Genomic DNA, 23,876 nt, shown 5'->3' with positions numbered 1-23,876 from the left:
AAACGTTAAATTACGAGAAAAAACTCGTTAAATTTCTAGAAAAAAGTTTAGATAAAATGTTGAGAATAAAGTCATTAAATTACGAGAAAAAACTTGTTAAATTTCGAGAAAAAAGTCGAGATGAAATGTTGAGAATAAACTCATTAAATGAGAACAAATTTGTTAAATTATGAGAAAAATGAAAAAAAATGAAAAGGTGAATGGAAAATGAATAGACCTTATGTAGCCCCACCCCCTTTCAATGCTGCGCTCTTTGAAGGTAAGATCTTACGGATTTATGAATGAACTGCTCATTTTCAATGTTCCCACACTACTGACATTTGTTATGATGTTCGCTTCAAACATTTCAAAGCTCACAACAACTTTAGTGAAAATTCTGTCATTTATTACTCACCCTCATGTCGTTCCACACCCGTAAGACCTTCATTCATCTTCAAAACACAAATTAAGATTTTTTTATTAAATCCGATGGCTCAGTGAAGCCTGCATTCACAGCAATGACATTTCCTCTCTCAAGAACCATAAAGGTACTAAAAACATATTTAAAACAGTTCATGAGAGTTCAGTAGTTCTGACTTAATATTATAAAGCGACAAAAATATTTATGTGCGCCAAAAAAACAAAACAACTTTCAACAATATAGTGATGGGTCGATTTCAAAACACTGCTTCGGAGCTTTGAGCACCAAAGTCACATGATTTCAGCAGTTTAGCCGTTTGGTAGGAGATATGAGTCACTGATTCGATTCGTAAAGCTCCGAAGCAGTGTTTCGAATTTAGTTTTTTTGGCACACAAAAATATTCTTGTCGCTTTATAATATTAACGTAGAACTACTGACCTTGCATGAACTGTTTTAAATATGTTTTTAGTACCTTTATGGATCTTGAGAGAGGAAATGTCATTGCTTTGAATTGATCTCCATATACATTTACATATATATAACTTCCAAGGGGTTTTTTCCCTCCTAGGACTTTTTTCCCAGTGCTAGCACGCTGGGTTTTTCTCCTAGGGGGTTTTTTCCACCCCTGGAAGTCAGCCGACATTGGCTTAATGTAGCACCATCTTGTATATGTTACATATTACCACGCTTGTTTGTACAGTTTTAACCACTTCCCTTTTTTTCTGTGCTTCTAATATGTAAAGCTACTTTGAAACAATTACCAATTGTAAAAGCTCTATATAAATAAATTTGACTTGACTTGACTTTGAATGCAGGCCTCACTGAGCCATCGGATTTCATCAAAAATATCTTAATTTGTGTTCCGAAGATAAACGAAAGTCTTGCAGGTGTAGAATGACATGAGGGTGAGTAATTAATGACATGATTTTCATTTTTGGGTGAACTAACCCTTTAACTCTACAATAAGTAAATCCACTTCACCAGCTAATTACCCTTAGACAGCGATGTCATAGAAATAAACAGAGCTAGGTTCATGTTGGAGCGGGATTTGCTCCCATGCCGGGCATTCGCTTGGGCCGTGAGCGACACTGGCATAGAGCAGAATATTGAGCGTCGCTCACATGCTCTGTTCAATGACTCGAATGTGCCTTCAGTAAATCTCACCTTACTGATTCTGGATCACCATATTAATATCATCTATAAAATAAATAAATAAATCAATCCAGACTACAATCCTTGCAAAATTATACAACTAAATTACACAGAAACATGGTCTTAAGACACAATGCTGCCCGTGAAAAGAAAAATGTACAAAGTTTGATGTTAAAAGGTTTGCCATATGTTAAACTGTGAACATGATATTGACATATGTCTTATAAAAATATTCAAGTAACATGGAAGGATGTTTTCCATACAAAGCAAAAGAAATTATAGAGAATTATATTTATATGCAAAGATAAATATAGGTATTTAAAAGCACTCCACATCTGCACATTCTTTGGAAAAAAACAAACAAACAAACCAAGTAAAGAACAAAATATACATACAACACCAGTATGAGGGCGTTTAAACAGTCAGAAAAAAAGGAACAGCGCTTATTTCCCTGTAAACAATTTAAAGCGTATCAATGTCATGAGCAGTTTTTACCTCACCAGCACTGGCCAACACAGAAAGATCACTATTACTTCTCTAATCTCTTATCTTTGCTGTGTTTGGTCAAAAAAGAACATAAAAGTCTGATGCCACATTGAATATATGGGATTCAAAATCTAATTTAAGCATGGAAAACAGTTAAAATAAAGAAGAAATGATGTGAGATATTCTGTCTGTGTTAATTTTCCAATTTCTGATTATACAATTTGTAATGAAAAAATATTTTTGTATACACTGATTTATAATTATTAAATAAAATAAATAAATACTACAAATGAATAAATATAAATTAATATTTATATGTTAAATTATTTTATGATTTATTTAGTGTTTATAATGTGTCAGTCTTTATATTCAGCGCTCCATTATCATGTATCATCAGTGCATCTGAGGTGATAAACGTGACAATAACTCCCTTCATGAGCAGGGCTGGAAAGTACACTTCTTTAAAAGTTTTTTTTCCTTCTTTTTTTTCAAAATTAGATGTCTGAAAGCCTGTTATTTACATTAACTTAATGTTTGTCATCAGGCTATCTATTTTAGATTGCATAGCGCCATCACAACTGAATTAAAACTCAACTTCAGCCTGAAGAAAATAAGCAAATGTACATAAAATTCTCATTTCACCTGCATTCAAAATACACAAAGCTGTCCGTTGTGATTAGTGTAATGATGGGACTTGAATTCTCAAGTCATACCCACAAAACATGGGAAAATGAGTAAAAGCATTGGTCACAAATATAGGAAATGAAACGGAGATAAATGATGAAATGAAATGACATCACCAGTAATGGCTGCTCTATGGGGATGGAGTTTGCTTGAGTCTTCTCCTGCAGCAGGGATCCTACATTTGTTAGGATTTAAAGCTTATGTAGATGAGCTGGTTCATTGGTTTTACAGGGTCTCATCAGGTTTGATGAGGATGCGTCAGGTTCTATCCATCCCGTCTGGCGTAAGGATGGAAGCAGTCACTGGGGTTACATCTTCCCTGTGGACCTGGGGGCCCTGGGGGACCTGAAGGCCCCTGGAATCCCATTCCGGGTGAACCTGTAGACAAATCAAGAACAGGTACAGTGCTCAGCGTAAATGAGTACACCCCCCTTTGAAAAGTAACATTTTAAACAACATCTCAATGAACACAAAAACTATTTCCAAAATGTTTACAAGACTAAGTTTAATATAACATCTGTTTAACTTATAACATGAAAGTAAGGTTAATAATATAACTTAGATTACACATTTTTCAGTTTTACTCAAATTAGGGTGATGCAAAAATGAGTACACCCCACAACAAAAACTACTACATCTAGTACTTTGTATGGCCTCCATGATTTTTAATGACAGCACCAAGTCTTCTAGGCATGGAATGAACAAGTTGGCGACATTTTGCATCTTTTTCTTCAAGAATGAGCTCTTTTAGAGACTGGATGCTGGATGGAGAGTGATGCTCAACTTGTCTCTTCAGAATTCCCCATAGGTGTTCAATTGGGTTCAGATCAGGAGCCACTGAATCACTTTCACCCTTTTCTTCTTCAGAAATCCAACAGTGGCCTTAGATGTGTGTTTAGGATCATTGTCATGTTGGAAAAGTGCATGAAGATCAAGGGCACGGAGTGATGGTAGCATCTTCTTTCAGTATAGAGCAGTACATCTGTGAATTCATGATGCCATCAATGAAATGCAGCTCCCCGACACCAGCAGCACTCATGCAGCCCCACATAAGGACACTGCCACCACCATGTTTCACTGTAGGCACCATGCATTTTTCTTTGTATTCCTCACCTTTGCAACGCTACACTGTTCTGAAGCCAAACATTTATCTTGGTCTCATCAATCCAGAGTATAGAGTCCCAGTAGTCTTCATCTTTGTCAGAATGGGCCCTGGCAAACTTAAGGCTTCTTTCGTGGATGTCACCCATGCATGCCATTCCTCTGCAGTGTATGCCGTATTGTGTCACAGGAAATAGTCACCCCAGTTTGGCTTTCTACTTCTTTAGATAACTGAAGTGAACTTGCATACTGATTTTCTTCAAGCCTTCTCATCAGAAGACGCTCCTTTCGAAGTGTTAACCTCCGTGGACGACCTGGACGTCTCTGTGAGATGGTTGCAGTTCCATCTTTTTTCAATTTTTGTACCACTTTTGCTACAGTATTCTGACTGATAAGTAAAGCTTTGCTGATCTTCTTGTAGCCTTCACCTTTCTGGTGTAAAATTATTTTCTTTCGCAGGTCTTGTGACATTTCTCTTCCATGTGGTGCCATTGCTGACAGCATGAAATGGGAAGGAGTTTTAACACCCTTTTATAGTAAACTGTCTGCTGGACACCTGTGTAATGAATAATTAGACTCACCTGTGGTTGAATTCTTGTTAAATTAGACATTTGTAGTCTAAAATTTAGCTTTGCTCCAGAGACTTTCAGTGGGGTGTACTCATTTTTGCATCATCCTAATTTGAGTAAAACTGAAAAATGTGTAATCTAAGTTATATTATTAACCTTACTTTCATGTTATAAGTTAAACAGATGTTATATTAAACTTAGTCTTGTAAACATTTTGGAAATAGTTTTTGTGTTCATTGAGATGTTGTTTAAAATATTACTTTTCTCATTTACGCTGAGCACTGTAGTGAAAAAAAAAAGAAAGAAAAAAACTAGATTGATAGAAACTAGATAATGTCTGTGTGGAACTCGTGGCTATGATGCTGAGGTATTGTGGGCACATTTACCATTGAGTGGTCAAAACAGAATATTTCAGAATAAACAATAAAATTTCTTTTCATGGGCTTGTTACCCTTTAACTGCAGAGGGTGGGAGGAAGATGGAAATCACAGCACACAATGATAACAGTGTGCTATGCAATTATAAAGAAGCCACAGTCAGAAGTCTCCTTTGTATTTTTTTCATTTGAAGAATAATCAGTGAGCTCTTTGTACCTCTATAAAAGAGCCGTTCATTAAGGATGCCGTAGTCATTAGTTTAGTTTGGAGCCATTATCTGTCTCTCCTTTTAAAAAGTAAAACATTAAAGCACCAATTTAAATAATTACTGCTATCTGTGTTTTGCAGATTTCAAGAGTGTGAGAAGTGTAAAGTACGCTCATCGAAGGCCTTTCTGGACCCTAGCAAAAACCCAAAGCAATGTTTTTACTGTTCAACAAGACAACAAGATTTTGATCTAGCATGTCCAACTCAAAAACATATTCTATTATATAAGAGATAATGTACCTTAAAAACAATCATCCTCCTTTGTTTTTTTAATTATCTCTACTCATTACATAGTGTCACGGCTCATGTATTTAAGTAATATTCTGGGTTAAATACATCGTAAGGTCCATTGGCAGCATCTGAGGCATGCAGTCAATTACCACAGAAAATAGTTTAATTTATCCCTCATTTTGTAAAAACAAAGATAAAAACATGTTTAAGGTAATGCTCTTATGGAAGCCTATATGAAAATACATTCTGAAAAGTCTAGAGCTGAAATACAAATGACTTAGGGTGTGTTCACACTTGTAGTGGTTCGCTTGGTTCGTTTGGTCCGGACCAGCGTTCACATTGGCATTTTTAACACCGAATCTAAAGATACATTCACAACCTGATTGGTCAGCTTTTATGATGAATATTTGGTGACGGAACTTACCGAACATCCAAAACAATGCTGTGTGCTGGGTTAAACGAGTTTGTTGTACATGTGTAGCTTTTGACCAGCTGAGAACTTGTGAAGAGCTTATAAAATGTGTAAAGGAGTCTAAACAGCAGCAGGAATCCCTCGGTCGCAAACACAAATGAAGATCTGCTGGCGGTTTTAATGCCTGTACTGAACTGTAATGGGCAACATTGCGACTATGACGAGAAAAAGCAGGTATGCTTGAGCATTCTGTCCTTTTTAGGGTCGCCTCTTGTGACATCATGTCCTGTTTTTGGTTGGTTTACATGTCTTTGGTCCGTGTTGTGTTCACATTTCATTCAAACCGCACCAGAGTTCATCTAGAAGTGGTCCGAGACTACTGAAAAGATAGGTGTTGGTCTGCACCAGGGTTCGGATGGCAGCGTTGTTCACACTTAAATAAATCTCAGGAAACATCAGGATTCATTTTAATCGAGCCAAACATGCCAAGTGTGAACACCCTTAAGGCTGATTTATACTTCTGCGTCGGACCTACGCCGGAGCCTCTGTGCCATAGGCTATGTGTCTGTTTTCATTTATACTTCTGCGTCGTTGTCCGCGTCGACGTGCATGCAGACCACTAGGAGGCAGTGTACGCGGCCATGTTGAGTATCAAGGCAAAAGACGAAGAAGAAGCAGCTTGTCATGTACGTTGTCAGTAGACTTGTGCCGATATTCGGTAATGCGATAAATCGCGATAATGAATATGCACGATATTGTAATCGTCGGCACTTCAGAATACCGTAAATAATAATTTATTACCAATTATTAATTTTTTATAAGGCAATTAAGAAAACTTTACCCATCAGTCGTATAAAAAAAGCAACACCGCTGTATTCTGTGTCAAAAGGACACGTGCTTAGATGTAAACAATCCCAATGTGCACGAGAAGCACATGGCGGAACCAGTGAAGGGGACGAGCTGAATGAAAGTGCGCGTTCACTCTCTGACAGCAGAGGGCGCTGATGGAACAGCAGCGTGCAGCGGTTACCACGGAAACCGTGCAAAGTAACTGCGCTAGTGAAGTTTTTAAAATGCTTCAAACAGCCATTCATTTTTTTGTAATCTCAGTGTTGTTCATCACAGCACCAAATACTGAATACTTAAAAAAGGCTTAAAAGGATATTTATTTTCAAACCTAAACATTTTTTATATTTTAATCTGGACTACAACATGCCCTAATGATTAGAAATGTTCTGATTATTTGTTATTGTTCAGTAAAACTTTGAAAACATACAGCTTCATTAGTTAACATGTTACTTCATTATCACTAAACTGACAATAAAAATACTTATAAAGTATTAATTATTATTAATTAATGTTAATTTCTTAGTTACTGCTTAATAACATTACTAAAATCTAAAAAACTAACAATGATCAGTTGTGTTTCTAAACTAACATGAACAAAAAATAACACTTTCTGTAACAAATGTAGCTATTGCTCAATCTTAGTTAATGCATTAAATAGAGTAAAGTGTTATCTGCTGTTCTTTATAGCCTAATTCTTTTGCATTTTAATCTGTTTGAAAATTTCAGTCAGAGTTGTTTTTGTTTTATTACAAAAAGAGTTCTTAAACCTGTTAAACTATGACAAAAATGGTTTTGCAACTTATTTTAATACCGTGATAATACCGTATACCGTGATAAAAGCTTCATCAATTAATTGCAACATGAAAATTTGATACCGTCACATGCCTAGTTGTCAGAAAAGCTTACGAATACAAGCGGCAAATAGGTAACGACTTTTGTTGCAGTTTGACTGCATGTGTCCCCTGAACAGAGGGTTTTTCATTCATATGGGAGTTGAAAACGCTCGCTTTTCTCCGAGTGCTCTGCGGCAGTTTTTTGACCAGAGGGAGGGGTTCACAGCGCTTGCGGTCCACGTAGAATTTACGCGTTGTTACATTTTTGAAGAGGTGCACATCAGGCTACGTCGGCTGCCCGTGGTACAAACAGCCTACGAATTTTCAGCATCATTACTTCAGTCTTCATTGTCACATGATCCTCAGAAATCATTCTAATATGCTGATTTGCTGCTCAAGAATCATTATTTCTATAATATTATAAATTTTTAGTGTCATTTTTGATCAACTTAATGTGTACTTGCTGAATAAAATAATTATTTAAAAAAAAAGATATTGACTCCAAACTTTGAATGGTAATGCACATGAATTACTCAGTAAACAACTGTATAACTTAATCTACTTTTTTTTTTTTTTTTTTTTTTTGTGGTTTATGAAATATATGTCACAGAAAGAGTCAACACAATTTGAAATGTTTATCCAAAATATTCCTAATTGGCTCAACAGTGCTGGAGAGTTTTGTACCTGGTGGGCCAGTGGGGCCTGAAGCTCCTGGAATTCCCAACCCCATTTGACCCCTTTCCCCTTTCTGCCCCCGATACCCTGCAGGGGGTAAAACACACAAAAACCCAATGTCAGATGTAGAATATATATATATGTCTTTATATATCTATGCAGTTGGAGGGAGAGAGTTATGGTCATGTGATGATTTTATTATAACACCTTATAATGTATCCATAATTTACTAACTGGCAGATAACATTTACCCATCACTACACTGTTTAGTTAGTATTTTATTAAATAAAAAATAGATATAATATCCAAACAATTGGCTTCTAGATTCAGATAATCTCCATAAAAGTGTGTCATCCAAGAAAAAAATAAAAAATAAAAATAAATAAATAAGTAGTGACAATTGGAAACCGTACATACTGTAAAGCCTGTTCAAATCTGCCGTGTTACACAACTAGTCTCAGATTTTTCTGAATTCAGACAGTTTTTTTTTAAGCCCTTCAAAAGTAATGACAAATCCATCTATCAGAAACACGCTTTCAAAGTATTTAAAGAGCACCACAAATGCTGACAGTGCTGGACGGCATGTTTCACACAGCGGGCAGGCAAACCAACAAACAAAAACGCATTAGCTGATGCTGATCTTTTAGTACCGTTTTCACACACTCAGTAAGAAACCAATCATAAGACCATCATTTTAATGGCATGCAGAAAACTACCTCTAGTCAAAATACACATGCATTAGTGATGTGTTTCCTCTAAGGCAGAATAGCCTGAAAGAAAAACACTGTAGGTATTAATAAAGAAAATACCCAAGAGATGCCAAATAATGCAGTAATCGTCAGTGCGACCAGTGCTACTTTAAATGTGCAATTTACACAAGCAATCACACTAACTAGCTAACTAATTGAAGTGTGTCGACACCTTCAGATGCATTCAATCCAATGCAATGGCATTCCATGGAAGGACGGCACTCTACCTGCGGCATCACATCATGGCTTCCTGTGGCCGCTCACAATCACTGCATTATCACCCCCTGCTCGAGGCGGGAGTTCATACTGCACAGTTATAAGGCAGGGGGAGCTGCAATACAATACTTGCGAAATGCAGCCTACAAACTGTTGTCTTGCTAAGATCTTACACTTAAAATCCATTTTCATACTCGAAAAAAAAAAATATTGTGGAGAAATAAAAATGAGAATGAAAACATTATATAGAAATATTTTAACATTTAATTCAACATTAAATGCCTTCGTATTTCCATTAAATTTGCAGATTTGCTCATATAAACCACCAGTTAATAATAATAAAAAATCGTTAAAAATGTTGCATTGAGATTAACAAAAAAAGCTTGGTACATTACTCTGCATAAAATGACAATATCTGATAATAACTGCTCAATCAGCATTAAGTATAATCGGGTATGTTCTTGGCATGCAGGAAAATACAGCTTAAAATATAAATATAAATTAGACACATTTTAATGAAACCAAGTTAGAGGATTTCATCACCATAGGACACACCTTTAAATGAAAAAAAAAAAAAAAAAAACGTTACAAAGGGATTAAAAATGTTATCCCAAAAAAATTTGTTATACAAAAGCATGGCTGATAACACTTGAGCTTTGTAAAACAGTTGCATAAGTAGTTTTAGATGTTATGATGTTATATGACTCTCAAATTGCATGAACCATATATATATATATATATATATATATATATATATATATATATATATATATATATATATATATATATATATATATATATATATATATATATATATATATATATATATATATATATATATATATATATATATATATATATATATATGTGGTTCATGTCATTTTAAGAAACAATATGAAACACAATAAATAATTTTTTTTAAGAATATACACTGCCCGGCCCCCCCCCAAAAAAGTCACAGTTTGGATTTTTATAGCCAAATACTTAAGAGAGTATGGATTAGTGTTGTCAAAAGTACTGACTGAAGAGTTTAATTTTATTTGAATTTTAATCTAAAGCTCTAAATGGCACAAAAACTTGCTGCAGCACTTTCCTTAACATACGCTTTGCAAGATGAACGTAATTTTTTCTGATCCTTGACGTGATCGTGGGCAGCAGTGCAATGTTGATTCTGAGGTAGTTTGATCTACAGTAATATGTGATGTTTTTTTTAAAATGTTATTGATTTAAGTAGCAAATGAGAATCGATTAAATTAATGTTTATTTTTCAGACAAAGGTCTTCTTAATGATTTTCAGTTTTGTTCAAGGTAATTAAAGCAACAGTTTCTTTTTTTAAAAAAGGGAAGAATATGAAAAAGTATGGTATTTTGGGGTAAAAAGCGCTCCTGCTGTTGGGGCAAAAGGCACAATAATTAACATAATATAAATCTGACTTGTCCATTTGTTGACATGACATGATATGGGTAAATATGGGTATCATATATAAATTGGGTATCCACTTTAGAGATAATACCCATACTTATAATGAAACGATCATATTTAAAAAGATTATATTAATCATGACATATAATAAAATATTTATTGTTACTACTGTTAATCTATATTAAATATTATGGTATCTCCTTCAATGCTTGCAGAATCTTTACTTTTTAAAATAATTGTATTTCTGTATTTTTAAAACATTTTTATATAAACTTTTTTGAACAACAAAAAAAAAATATTACTCAAAATAAACAGTGATTCCTTTGAACAAGTATTAACCTAGACATTACTAAAAACATATTATTTTAGCTAAAAGTATTTGTTATAACCCCGTGTGTGGGGTAAAAGGTCCCCCTCGCCACCTCATACATTTATTAGACTTTTTAAACAAAATGAACCACTTTTATGATTTATTTTCACACAAAATCTGTTGCTACATCAAAGTTTAATACAAACATTTTTTTTTTTTTTTTCTGCAATCATGCACTTTGAGATTAGTGAAAAGCCCATTTTCTTCTTCAGGTGTCTTTAGCTCCGTTGTAACGTACATCAATTTTTGGTCAAGATCTTGTATTGACAATGCAAGAGGTGAGCACTCTGTAAAGTCTACTCCAGCACATCCCAAAGACTTTCAATGAAATTAAGTTTAGGACTCAGAGGTGCCAATTCATGTGTGAAAATGACTCTTCATGCTCTCTGAACCATACTTTCACAGTTTTAATCCTGATGAATATTGGCATTGTCATCCTGGAATATGGCCATGATGTGTGTTAATACATGGTTGTTTAAGAACCGAAAAGCTAAGTTAAAAGAACCGTTGTCAAACACAAAACAAGCTAGAAACATAATAATCACTGTATTAATGATGCATTCATAGATTGTTAAGTATTTGCCTATTAAAATCCAAACAGCAACTTTTTTTTTTTTTTTGGACGGGCAGTGTATTTGAAATAAAAATAAATAAGTAAAAACCAAATGGCACCCAAAAAAGACACAAAATGACATAAAAAAGCAAAAGCATTTAAATTCAACACCAGCATTTAGAAGCGTTCTTGAGCAACACCTACAAAGACGTATTATTGGTGCAGATTCTCATTTAGTTTAACCAGCAAGAAAACTGACCCCAAGTGGAATTAATGTGACTCAGACATGTAAAGATCGCAGAGATATTTTTCTTCATAACAATATATTTTAGCATATCACATGAAAAAAGTGGCCAAATTGTGGATTCCAAAGGAGGACAGACTCAGACTCCAGTGGAGGATGACGAGGAATAATGAGGAAATATTACCGGCAAACTTTGTCAAGCCACACGATGATGCTCAATTTCTGATTTATCAGGGTTAAAATTCCATCTCTGATACCTCGCATTGGATTTGTGCCTGCAGAGAAACCTTTCTCTCTAACATTCTCCAAAGCACAATCCGCAGTTCAATGTGCCACACAACACAAATACACATTAAAGTGATAGAAATCGGCATTTCAGAGCTTCATCCGCTGTTATAAATGCATCAATACAATCTATATATAAATAATACAATCTTCACAACATTTGTATATGCACTCAGCACAGCCCAAAGTATGTGTTTTCTTTGCATGGACATCAATTATTAGAGTTCAAATGTACCCCATAGTTTCATATCTTGAAAAGCATCATGTCCTAATGGTTAAGGGTCCTTAGGAACTCAGACAGGAGGGACAGAACCAAACTGCAAGTTATTATTGATGAGAAACCCTAGAGGAGCAGTACATTAGTTGCCAGTCTTTGATGAATGTTCAGAATTGCTTATTTTTTCACTCCCCTTCGTTTTTTTGCTGAGCTTAATCCAACAAAGTGAGATATTGCGTGGCTTTTTTTCCATCTGCTCACTTCTCTTTATCTTTCTTGCTCTCACAAGTCTGTCCAGGGCGATATTACATTCTCCTATTCTGGGCCGGTTCTTCATCCGTCTTCATATGTCCCGCCAGGCTCTAGGCACCATATGCCACTTTGTCATGCAGCTATCTGCTGCCTTTCTCCTCTGACGTAGCAAGCAAGATCTCTCACACCTAATATTCCAATCAACGGCCATTTTTGCATGCCGTGCAGGAAGGACATTACAGTCTTGCTCATTTTCTAGTCTTCTGAGCAAGATAATGTTGGCTCAAATAATAGAGGCTAATGTGATCAAAACTTGAGGTTCAAAGCTCGACTTGGCCAAAAAAGCAACATGACCTCAAACCGCTCAGTTCAGAGTAACTCAATCAACCATTTGAGGAGCAGCTGACACAGTAAATACAAATATAATACATACACATAAACACACTTTTTCCACCAAGAGACAAAAAAAAAAAAGCCCTGGAATCCTTGAGAAGCTAGCAAAAAAACTTAGCTTAATACTGGGAAAACAGATGAGTCATATAAATAAATCATGGTCTTGCGCATCTGTGTTTTTTTGTGAGCCAAGACCATTGTAGGAGCAGCGTAAAGAGGTCCATAATATGTTTAGTCTTTTGGGTTTTGGCTCCTACCTTGGGGGCCTGGAGGTCCAGGCTCTCCGGGGGGTCCTGGGGAGCCATCATTACCGGGTGGCCCCGGAGGGCCATGTCGACCCTGTGCGGCTAATATAGCTGCTGGTGTCTTCTGCAGCAGTGCGTAACTGTCTGAAAACCTCTCTGAAAAGAACAACAACAAAAAAACATTATTATATTATATTATTATTATTATACAATACAAATTCCAGAAATGATTGCCGTTTTTAAATTTGAACTTTCAAATCCCATGAGCCAATATTTACAATACAAATGGCTGAAAAAGCAAGAAATTTTGAAAAGATACAGCTGGGAGAACATCTAACTAATTAAGTTAATTGATATCAGGTCTGGAACATGATTAGCTATAAAAGGGATGTCTTAAAGATGGGCAGAGGCTCTCCAATCTGTGAAACAGTGCGTAAAAAGATTGTGGAATACTTTAAAAACAATGTTCCTCAATGTCAAATTGCAAAGGCTTTACAAATCTACAGTGCATAACATCAAAAGATTCAGAGAAACTGGAGAAATCTCTGTGCGTAAGGGACAAGGCCGAAGACCTTTATTGGATGCCCGTGGTGTTCAGGCCCTCAGACGACACTGCATCACTCATCGGCATGATTGCATCAATGACATTACTAAATGGGCCCAGGAATATTTCCAGAAACCACTGTCGGTAAAAACGATCCACCGTGCCATCTGCAGATGCCAACTAAAGCCATATGTGAACATGGTCCAGAAGCGCTGTCGTGTCCTGTGGGCCAAGGCTCATTTAAAATGGACTGTTTCAAAGTGGAAAAGTGTTCTATGGTCAGACGAGTCCAAATTTGACATTCTTGTAGGAAATCACGGACGCCGTGTCCTCCGGGCTAAAGAGGAGGGAGACTTTCCAGCATGTTATCAGCGTTCAAAAAAGTTAAAAAAGTTCAAAAGCCAGCATCTCTGAAGTTATGGGGGTTCATAATTGTACAGTATGGGCAGCTTGCATGTTTTGGAAGGCACTATGAATGCTGAAAGGTATTTAAAAGGTTTTAGAGCAACATATGCTCTCCTCCAGATGACGTCTATTTCAGGGAAGGCCTTGTGTATTTCAGCAGGACAATGCAAAACCACATACTGCAGCTACTACAACAGCATAGCTTTGTCGTAAAAGAGTGCGGGTGCTGAAATGGCCTGCCTGCAGTCCAGAACTTTCACCTATAGAGAACATTTGGCGCATACGTCAAAGATGACCACGAACTCTTCAGCACCTGGAAACCTATATCAGAAAAAATGGGACCAAATTCCAACACCAAAACTCCAGAAGCTCATAACCTTGATGCCCAGACGTCTTCAAACTGTTTTGAAAAGAAGAGGAGATGCGTGTAGCATGGTAAACATGCCCCTGTCCCAACTATTTTGAGACCTGTAGCAGGCATCAAATTTGAAATGAGCTCATTTTGTGCATAAAATTGTAAAATTTCTCAGTTTAAACATTTGTTATTTTATCTATGTTCTATTGTGAATAAAATATTGGCTCATGTGATTTGAAAGTCTTTTAGTTTTTATTTTATTCAAAATTAAAAAAACATCCCAACATTTCCGGAGGTCTTCAGTGTCACATGACCCTTCAGAAATCAATCTAATATGCTGATATGCTACTCAAGAAACATTCGTTTAAGTCTAAGGTCAAAGGTCTGTGGAAGTCGACATTAAAACACAAGCTGGTATTACACTAAAAGTCACTACACTTTATCCTAACTGTTCTCATTTTTGAAGCCCATCTGGTAAAGATCTCATTTGTTAACATTGTTGTTAACGTAACATACTGTTAACGTTGACAACTGCCTTTTAAATGTCTTTCAAAGTTTTGAAAGACACACAAACACACACACACACAGACACACAAAAAGAACTGAAAACCCTCATCTACTGGTGGAGACTACAAGAAAACACCTCAGTGGTGGCAAATGATGTACCTTCAAATATACGCAAAACTTCATTTCGGATGAATGTTTTAATTTCCTCCAAGGCAGCTGTATCTCCCTGAAAAAAGAAATGAAAGTGAAGAAAAGAAGGCAGAGAGGGAAAACAAACAACAGCACAACATGATTTGCAGATTAAAAAGTGCAGCTACGGAATGGCAGTGATTCATGTTTTATTCATCCTGAGAAATGTTGGAGTTCTCAGAGACGAAGGGATGGATGACACATAATGGCGTAATCACCATCTCTCCTCAAAGCATCTTGCCATTCATGATCACTGCTCTACACAGGAGGCCTGCATTTTGAAGAACATCTCGTAGGAAAACAAATCTCTTCCTTCCAATCAAAAACAAACATTTCACAGTTCAAGTCCATTCTGTCAAACGCTCAGAGGCCCTGCGAAGCTCTGTGCCTCAGGCAGCATCCTCACCTGAATGCTTGTGGTCGGTTAAAACGAAATGGGCTAATGCATTTTCCGTGTTGAAAATTTCAGCGATCAGTCTAAAAGCCCTTTAACATGACTCGTGTCAGTGCTTCAAAATTTGATTTGATTTGACAAATGTTATTTATCCCCTGGGTGGGGTGGGGGTGGTTCCATATGTCACAACAGCAACACATACTACAAGATAAATATATAAAAGCTAAATAAAAAACAACATTTACACCAACCAAACACATGTCTGACACAATATAACAGTATATAACAAATCATAATCAACTTTGATTAAACAGTCTTACAGCAGATGGAAGAAAAGGCTTTCTTTATCACCCTATTGATAAATAAGTCTATTACTAAATGAGTTTCATGAAGTATGTGAGATTTATGATTCATGATGGAAGACTGGCCATCCTAATCAGTTTGTGGAGTCTTTTTTGTTTATCCCTTTCAGAAATCCCACCACCCCAAAACACTACAGCATAGAAAATAACAGATGCTATTTCAGTATCATAAAAAGTCATTAACAATACCTGGAACACTCCAAAGGTAAGGTAAAAAAACAAACAAACAAACAAAAAAAACCCTCCCACCCATACCCTAACACCACAAGTGTCATGCACAGATTTGACTTCCACAAGAAAATATTTGCAGACAGCAGACAGGTTTCCATGACATATTTGTGCAAAACTTGTGTGATATTTCCTGAATGTCAATAAAAAAACTATTGCAAACTGATGGTGCTTTCATAAAAGGTGCAATATGTCAGATTTTCTGTCCGCTAGAGGCCTATTCAAAACAAAGGCGTAGCTTGATGATGGCAAGTTTGAGCACGGAATCTTGGGACAAGTGGTCTTCACCTCACATCCGGTGGAAAAGAATCGGGAAGAAATCATCTTCATGGATGCGATTATTAATGTTACTGTAGTATGAAGCAGAGCAGGACAGAGTGTTGTGGGAGCTGAACGAGGCCGCTGGAGCGATTGCGCAACACACGCCTCAGGAGCTGCAGAACTTTTATTATAACACAGTCGCCGGCACTGCTTCCGCTTTTCCGGTCATGAGTATGAGGTAACGCAGCTCTGTTTATCATATTAGATACATTTGAGTGTGTTGAAAATGATGTTATAACATTACTCTTTGAGTTCGCTCAGCGGCTGCTGTGAGACACTTGTTTGAGACACACTGCAGTAAGCTAGATCGATTTTAGAATATCATTAAAGGTGCTAAAGAGGATGTTTTGTTTTATACATTTTTGCAATATTACTTGAAACGGTCTTTACTAACGGATAAAAGACTATTTATTAGGTGCACTGAAAGGAATAATATTAATATACATCATCTGTGCACGAGGTAGCGCCTTAAAAACATCAGCCAATCGTTTACGCAATCATCGCAAACGATTGGCCCTCTGGCTTGTCAATCACTGCCATGACGTTCCTTGTGAGAGACGTGCGCGGCTGCGCGCTCCCGTAACTTTCCACACTCCACAGGCACCCCATGCAATGTTTTTGTCAGGAGACAGGAATAACAACTGCAGATTATGAGACATAATGAATCCACCAACACGACACAGCGAATGCCGGTGGTAAACACTCGTGTTCCAATACTAGTGCATGAGTTTTGGGAGACGTTCCTTTAAAGTGAGCTGTGAAGGAGGTGAACTGTTCGCATGCGCTCATTTCAAAAACTCAGTAAGGCCGTGTGTCCACCTAAGCATTTTTTCCAGCTGCTAGCGTATTTTTTCAATTGTTTTCAATGGGAACGCCGCGTTTTTTAAACGCCAGGAGCGTAACGAGGCGCTGAACGTCTTTTTCACGCTCAAGTGCTGAGAGCTGGACGTTTTTTACTGGTTGCCTCGAGTTGAAGAATGTTCAACTTTGAGTAAAACGCTGCGCTCATCACTGTCACTTTTTAGCCAGCTGTCCAATCAGAGTGGAGGAGGGGCGGGACAAATACAACTCCGACCAACTGTCACATTCTTGCTATACAGAGACATCAACAAACAGAAACAAAATGGATGAGAAATTAATATTGCTGGTCTCCGAACATACATGGCAAGTAATTCCACATTGTGTGAACATTTTTAGCCTGAAACAAATTGCCTGCAAAATCAGTTATAAGTAACAGTGACGCGGATATTCCGTATCATAGCAACAAAGCGTCTCAACGGAAAAAAATGCTGCGCTGCAGAAGCGCTCTCAAGCGCTCACAGATAGGCGTTTTCAGCAGAGGTGGACACACAGCCTAACAGTCTTTGGATTCTCAGTCGATGAAAAAATCCTCTCTATCACCTTTAATAAATGCTGGATGGCTTGTTGATAAATGGCATGCAATTAATTTTAAAACATACTGTATGATGGAGAAAATTCTTACTGTTACTAAAAATAAAGCTGCATCTGATTATGCTATGTTAGCTATTTGACAAAATAGTGTTTTTCACTGAGGCATGATAAAGCATGGTATTCGCAAAAAAAATGGACGGCAATGGATGTTAGTAGGTTTAAGTGTATTGCAGCCACTGCACTAGCCATTATTTATGCACTAGCCATTATCGAAATAGACGTACAGTAGGTGTGCTGTCCAAGCATTAATGCCAATGAAAGCCCCTTATACTTGGGAGTGGCCACATATGAGGTTTTCTGGGTTTTTCTCCCCAGGTATTGATAAGTTGTGGCATTTTTTTTAAATTTACAATCCAGTATTCCTGTAATTCTTTTGTCTTTTATGATCTGTCTCGTCTTCCAAACATACTCCATCTTTAAAGAATGAGCGACTTTTAAATATGGCAGGTGACATGTAAATGCAAAAAAACCCATTGTAGTTTTGCGAAATATTCCTTTTCCGAATTGCCTCATGCGAGCTTAAAATCTTTTTTTGCGATATATGGGAGTTTTTGGAAATTGAAGTGTTTCCATTGGGCGTATTTTTAATTCACAATTTAAATTTGTGCAGTTTGAAGGGTAAAGGAAACACAGCTAGTGTCAAGGAAGGACGATTTTTGAAGGCTGGTAGCAATAAAGCACAAAACAGGCAGAAAAAAATAGAAAATAGTGAAAACGAATAATTGCATACATTTGAACTCAGGAAAAAAAGTACTAATAATTGCTTTGAGATGGTCTTGGTGAATGTAGCATAATTTTCTTTTTGCAAAAATAATTGAAGGTGTTATTCACAGGGAAAAAAGAAAGCTTTATATCCACACTGCTCATCTTGGCACATTCATAAAATTTCATGAGGAAGTTGTGATGTTTGATTGAAAAAGTTATTTTGAGTTATTCTTTTCAGTGATTCAGTTTATCCAGTTCACAAAACAATTCATGATCAACAGTTCATGACCCAAATTGTACTGTGTTCCTCACAAAAGTTTGGGGTCAGTAAGATTTTTTTTTTATGTTTTTTGAAAGAAGTCTCTTATGCTCACCAAGGCTGCATTTATATAACTACAGCAAAAACAGTAAAATAACTATTTTCTACCTGAATACATTATAAAATGTAATGTATTCCTGTGATGGCAAGGCTGAATTTTCAGCATCATTACTCCAGTCTTCAGTGTCACATGATCCTTCAGAAATCATTCTATATGCTGACTTGCTGCTCAAGAAACATTTTATATGATTATCAATGTTGAAAACAGTTGTGCTGCTTAATATTTTTATTCTCTGATGAATAGAAATCAAAAGAACAGCATTTATTTGAAATATATATATTTTTTAACATTATAAATGTCTTTAAAGTCACCTTTGATAAGGGTTCTTGCTAAATAAAAGTAATAATTTCTTTAAAGTTTAGGGTCTTACTGACCCTAAACTTTTTGATAGTAGCGTTCAAGTTCAGAACTCCATTTTTATTGCTCTTTGAAGCTTGACAGTCCTAGTTCTCATTCTCTTTCATTATATGAAAAAGCAACCAGGATGTTCTTCACAAACTCAGCTGCTGTGTTCCATAGAAGAAAAAAAATTAAAAAAGAGGTTTGGAACAACATGAGGGTGAATAATAACAGAACTTTCATTTTTGAGTGAACAATCTCTTTAAACCCCTCACAACCTTGCCATAAAAACAGCCATCTTTCAAAGAACATTAATGTTTGTTGCTCTGTGTGCGCGGTTTACAGAGGTGGAGTTTCGTGGAGCTCCTGACGCTACTATATCCTTCCACCCCCGCCACACACACACACAATACACTCCTGAGCAGCATGGTTGTGAGTTTGGTTGATTGGGACTGAGCGCGTTGGATACAGGCATCGCAGCAGGCGGCTATTTGCTGCATCCTGCGCTTTTCAGAGGCTAATGGGTTCGTGGACATGTGTGGGTAATTATTGTTGTGCAGAGTTACTAATTATTTATTCTGGAGTGTTCACGCTTGTGTTATGCACAACAAAGCAATCAATGACGGTTGCCCTCTGAACAGCGTGGGGTGACCCCGCGGTTATGGATTCGGGCTGGGGGCCAGGAGGCTGGTGCAGATCGGGAGCAACTGGATCTTTACTGAGGTCAAAGATGTGCTCCACCTCCAGAAGAGTGTGCAGTCACTGTAATCTGTTCACACTGACAGTTGCTGCAGGTTATGGAGTAGCAGTACAGTTGATTGTAGTGGGTGTTCATGCTGCTGAAGGCCCTAAAGTTTATTTGAGTGGCTGTGCCACTGGCCACAGCTTCTGAAAATCTGATTTCAAATGGGATATACTGTTTGACATTGAATCCGCTTTTTTTTGACAAAGAAAATAAAAAAATGACCATGTATCACTGATGTTACTTCAAATTGCTTCAATGCCAACTCACATCACAAATCGCTGATTACCGGTTGCTCTATTGCTGTAAATCTCTGCTGATGTGAACGTTCCTTAACCTTGTAAAGCCTGACACATGAAATAACAGTAAAAAAAGTATATATTTTTTTTTTAACCAAGCTATCGAAACTTCAACAAAATATATTAACTTTTTTTTTAATTATTTAAAATTTGATGTAAAAATGTAATTGATTATTACATAAATACACCTCAAATACCTGCTCTATCACATTTGATAAAAACATTTTGATCATGATTTTTATAATGTATGAAATTGTTAATATTAAGAAATCATAACTTGCTATTAAATATTCATTTTAAAATATCAATATAAATAATAATTAAAAAAAAAAATCTGTTTATCAATATCAACAAAGATTTCCTAGATAAAAAAATGGACATTTTGGAAATTACATTAAAATTAGGGCTGTTGATTTAACGTGTTAATTAGTACCAGTGAAAAATAATGCGTTAAAATTATTAACACAATTAATGCACCCGTCCTGCCCCTGACTTACGTAGGTTATCTGACATTTCATACAGTTGATTGATGACAAATAAGCAGGGCAATAACTCACTGCATGATGAAGCCTATTAGAATGCAGTTAGAATGATCCTAAAATTCAAGATATCTGGGCAAAAACGTATAAGTTATCTCATATTTTTGTCATATGATATAGTAAAGCTATATCACACCAGTAACTAGCGCAACTAGCATAGTTTTTGTCCCAAATGCGATATTGATTTTATACAACAGCTCACTAAATCAGAAGTTAATATTGCGTTATATTTTAGACATAATATTGTCTGCGTTTGCTTAACACACAGCGGTTTCGTTTCGTTTCTGAATCAATCCGCGTTTTGAGCGAATCAATCGGGTGAATCAATGATTCAGTGGCCCATTGATAAAGAGCGGCATTTACAAAAGTATTGGGACACCCCTCCATATCATTGAATTCAGGTGTTCTAATCATTTCCATGTCCACAGGTGTATAAAATCAAGCACCTAGGCATGCAGACTGCTTCTACAAACATTTGTGAAAGAATGGGTCGCTCTCAGGAGCTCAGTGAATTCAAGCGTGGCTCCGTGATAGGTTGCCACCTGTGCAATAAGTCCATTCGGGAAATTTCCTCACTACTAAATATTCCACGGTCAACTATTAGTGGTATCATAACAAAATGGAAGCAATTGGGAACAACAGCAACTCAGCCACGAAGTGGTAGGCCACGTAAAATCACAAAGTGGGGTCAGCACATGCTGAGGCACACAGTGCGCAGAAGTCACCAACTTTCTGCAGAGTCAATAGCTACAGACCTCCAAACTTTGTGTGGCCTTCAGATTAGCTGAAGAACAGTGTGTAGAGAGCTTCATGGAATGGGTTTCCATGGCCGAGCAGCTGCATCCAAGCCTTACATCACCAAGTGCAATGCAAAGCGTTGGATGCAGTGGTGTAAAGCACACCGCCACTGGACTCTAGAGCAGTGGAGACGGGTTCTCTGGAAAGACGAATCGCGCTTCCCTGTCTGGCAATCCAATGGACGAGTCTGGGTTTGGCGGTTGCCAGGAGAATGGTACTTGCCTGACTACATTGTGCCAAGTGCAATGTTTGGTGGAGGGGGGATTATGGTGTGGGGTTGCTTTTCAGGGGTTGGGCTTGGCCCCTTAGTTCCAGTCAAAGGAACTGTTGTGGAAATTTTAAATTTTCATATGCTTTTTACCTGTATTCTTGTGAAATATGATGCTTATGGAACATGATATGATGTTGGCTTAAGTGGTGATGTTTAACATAGTGTTAACATAGATGTTGGAAATAGAAAGAGCAAGATATGGTATGGGGAAATACAAGATGTATGTTTAAAACATGTCTGTGCTAACAATGTGTGGAAAGTTACAGCCACTAAGGGATGTTCCAAATATGGTAAAAGGACAGAGGCTTCGGCCTTTGAGGTTAGAGATATAAAAGTGAGGGGAAGCTTTCGTTCTTGGTCTTACACTCTGCAGCTACTTGTGTTTCTGTATGACCTGTCTGACCTTTCTTGCAAGAAATAAAAGCTTTAAAGACAATTGGACGTGTTTGTCTCTTATGCAGTAGAGTCGGAGTTGATTTTTGCCACAACAGAACCAAGACATTTTGGACAATTTCATGCTCCCAACTTTGTGGGAACAGTTTGGGGATGGCCCCTGCCTGCGCACAAGTGCACAAAGCAAGGTCCATAAAGACATGGATGAGCGAGTTTGGTGCGGAGTTTGTTGACTGGCCTGTACAGAGTCCTGACCTCAACCCGAAAGAACACGTTTGGGATGAATTAGAGCGGAGACTGCAATCATAGATTCCAATCCGAGTGTTTGTATTCAGCTGTTCACAAATGTAAAGTTTTTGTACAGGTAAATGTTTTTTTTTTTATTTCATATTTAACATCGCAACATACATTTATCATGCAGTTTAGGGCTTTTAAATTTGACAGATTAGATGAAATGATGTATTATACACGTATATTAAATGAATGTATGGTAATTTATATTATATTTATTTACAGAAGCATATTATGGCATCAAACCTTGAACTCCTAATATGCACGTCTTGAGTTTCTGGAGCACTGGAATTGGGAACCATGGTTTAAAAGTATGGGGTTGGTAAGGTTTTTTAATGTTTTTGAAAGAAGTCTCTTATGCTCACCAAGGCTGCATTTATTTGATCAAACATACAGTAAAAACTATTTAAAAATATTTATATTTTAATACATTATATAATGTAATTTATTCCTGTAATTTTCAGAATCATTACTCCAGTCTTCAGTGTCAAATGATCCTTCAGAAATTAATCTAATATGCTGATTTATGCTGATGAAGTAATATTTCTTATTATCAATGTTGAAAACAATTATGCTGCTTAATATTTTTGTGTAAACTGATACATTTTTTCAGTATTTTATGATGAATAGACAAGAACAGCATTTATTTGAAATATAAATCCCCCACCCAAAAAATAAATAAATAAATAAATTCTTACTGACCAACAACTTTTGAATGGTAGTGTACGTATATCTAAGCATTAGCAGTCCTAAAGAAAGCCAACCCAACCTCGAGTCTTTCCACAAGTGTCATGAAGTCTTTCAAAATGGAAAGTGTTTAATTTTGATTTAATAAATACTACAGTCTGTCTCTATGGCTTATAACAGTAGGATTTTGTGCATACCAACAGATTGACGGTCCCCGGTGTTGTTGAAGATCCAGGTGAGCCTGGTTCTCCTTTCTGTCCAGGCGGCCCCTTAGGACCAATAGGCCCTATGTCTCCAGCTTTCCCTCTTTCTCCCTGGACTCCTCTCTCTCCTGGAATCCCCGGATCTCCCTGCAAAGGCAAAGCCAGAATATGAATAACATCACAACACAAAAAACACATGCTGGCTATTGGGAGCTGCCTTAAGATTAACTGATAATAGACTGGCTGGATTACATTCAATCCATGATAAAATAATAGAAACTACTACATGTGGCTAAGAGATATTAGTCAATAATATAGATATACATTCTAAATGCGTTTACTTTGATTATTGATGTTTTCTCCTTTGTGATACTTTCTATTTTATGGTTTTCTTGTCACATGACAACAAAATGTCTTCCTGATTTGTAATTATGCTACAGTGATTTTCTCTTTTTTTTCAAACATCAGTAATATATATTTAGAAATTGA

At 36.7% G+C, this 23,876-nt stretch overlaps 1 protein-coding gene across 2 annotated transcripts in view; it reads right to left on the bottom strand.

Moving 5' to 3' along the window:
• Positions 1 to 893: 893 nt before the first annotated feature.
• LOC137020243 (collagen alpha-1(XIX) chain) overlaps positions 894 to 23,876 on the bottom strand; it is a 234,726-nt gene continuing 211,743 nt past the window's right edge. For both annotated transcript variants that reach the window (XM_067385510.1, XM_067385511.1), the window contains 5 exons: positions 23,382 to 23,534; positions 14,954 to 15,020; positions 12,996 to 13,139; positions 8,046 to 8,123; positions 894 to 3,100 (listed from right to left, as the gene is read on the bottom strand). In XM_067385510.1, coding sequence (XP_067241611.1) covers positions 2,988 to 3,100; positions 8,046 to 8,123; positions 12,996 to 13,139; positions 14,954 to 15,020; positions 23,382 to 23,534 — 555 coding nt within the window. In that variant the 3' untranslated portion in view covers positions 894 to 2,987. The remainder of the gene's footprint in view (positions 3,101 to 8,045; positions 8,124 to 12,995; positions 13,140 to 14,953; positions 15,021 to 23,381; positions 23,535 to 23,876) is intronic.

This window comes from Chanodichthys erythropterus, chromosome 5 (assembly GCF_024489055.1).
Source record: "Chanodichthys erythropterus isolate Z2021 chromosome 5, ASM2448905v1, whole genome shotgun sequence".
Classification (NCBI taxonomy): domain Eukaryota; kingdom Metazoa; phylum Chordata; class Actinopteri; order Cypriniformes; family Xenocyprididae; genus Chanodichthys; species Chanodichthys erythropterus.
Note: the sequence above shows the minus strand (reverse complement) of the source record. Positions and strands in the feature narration are given on the sequence as shown.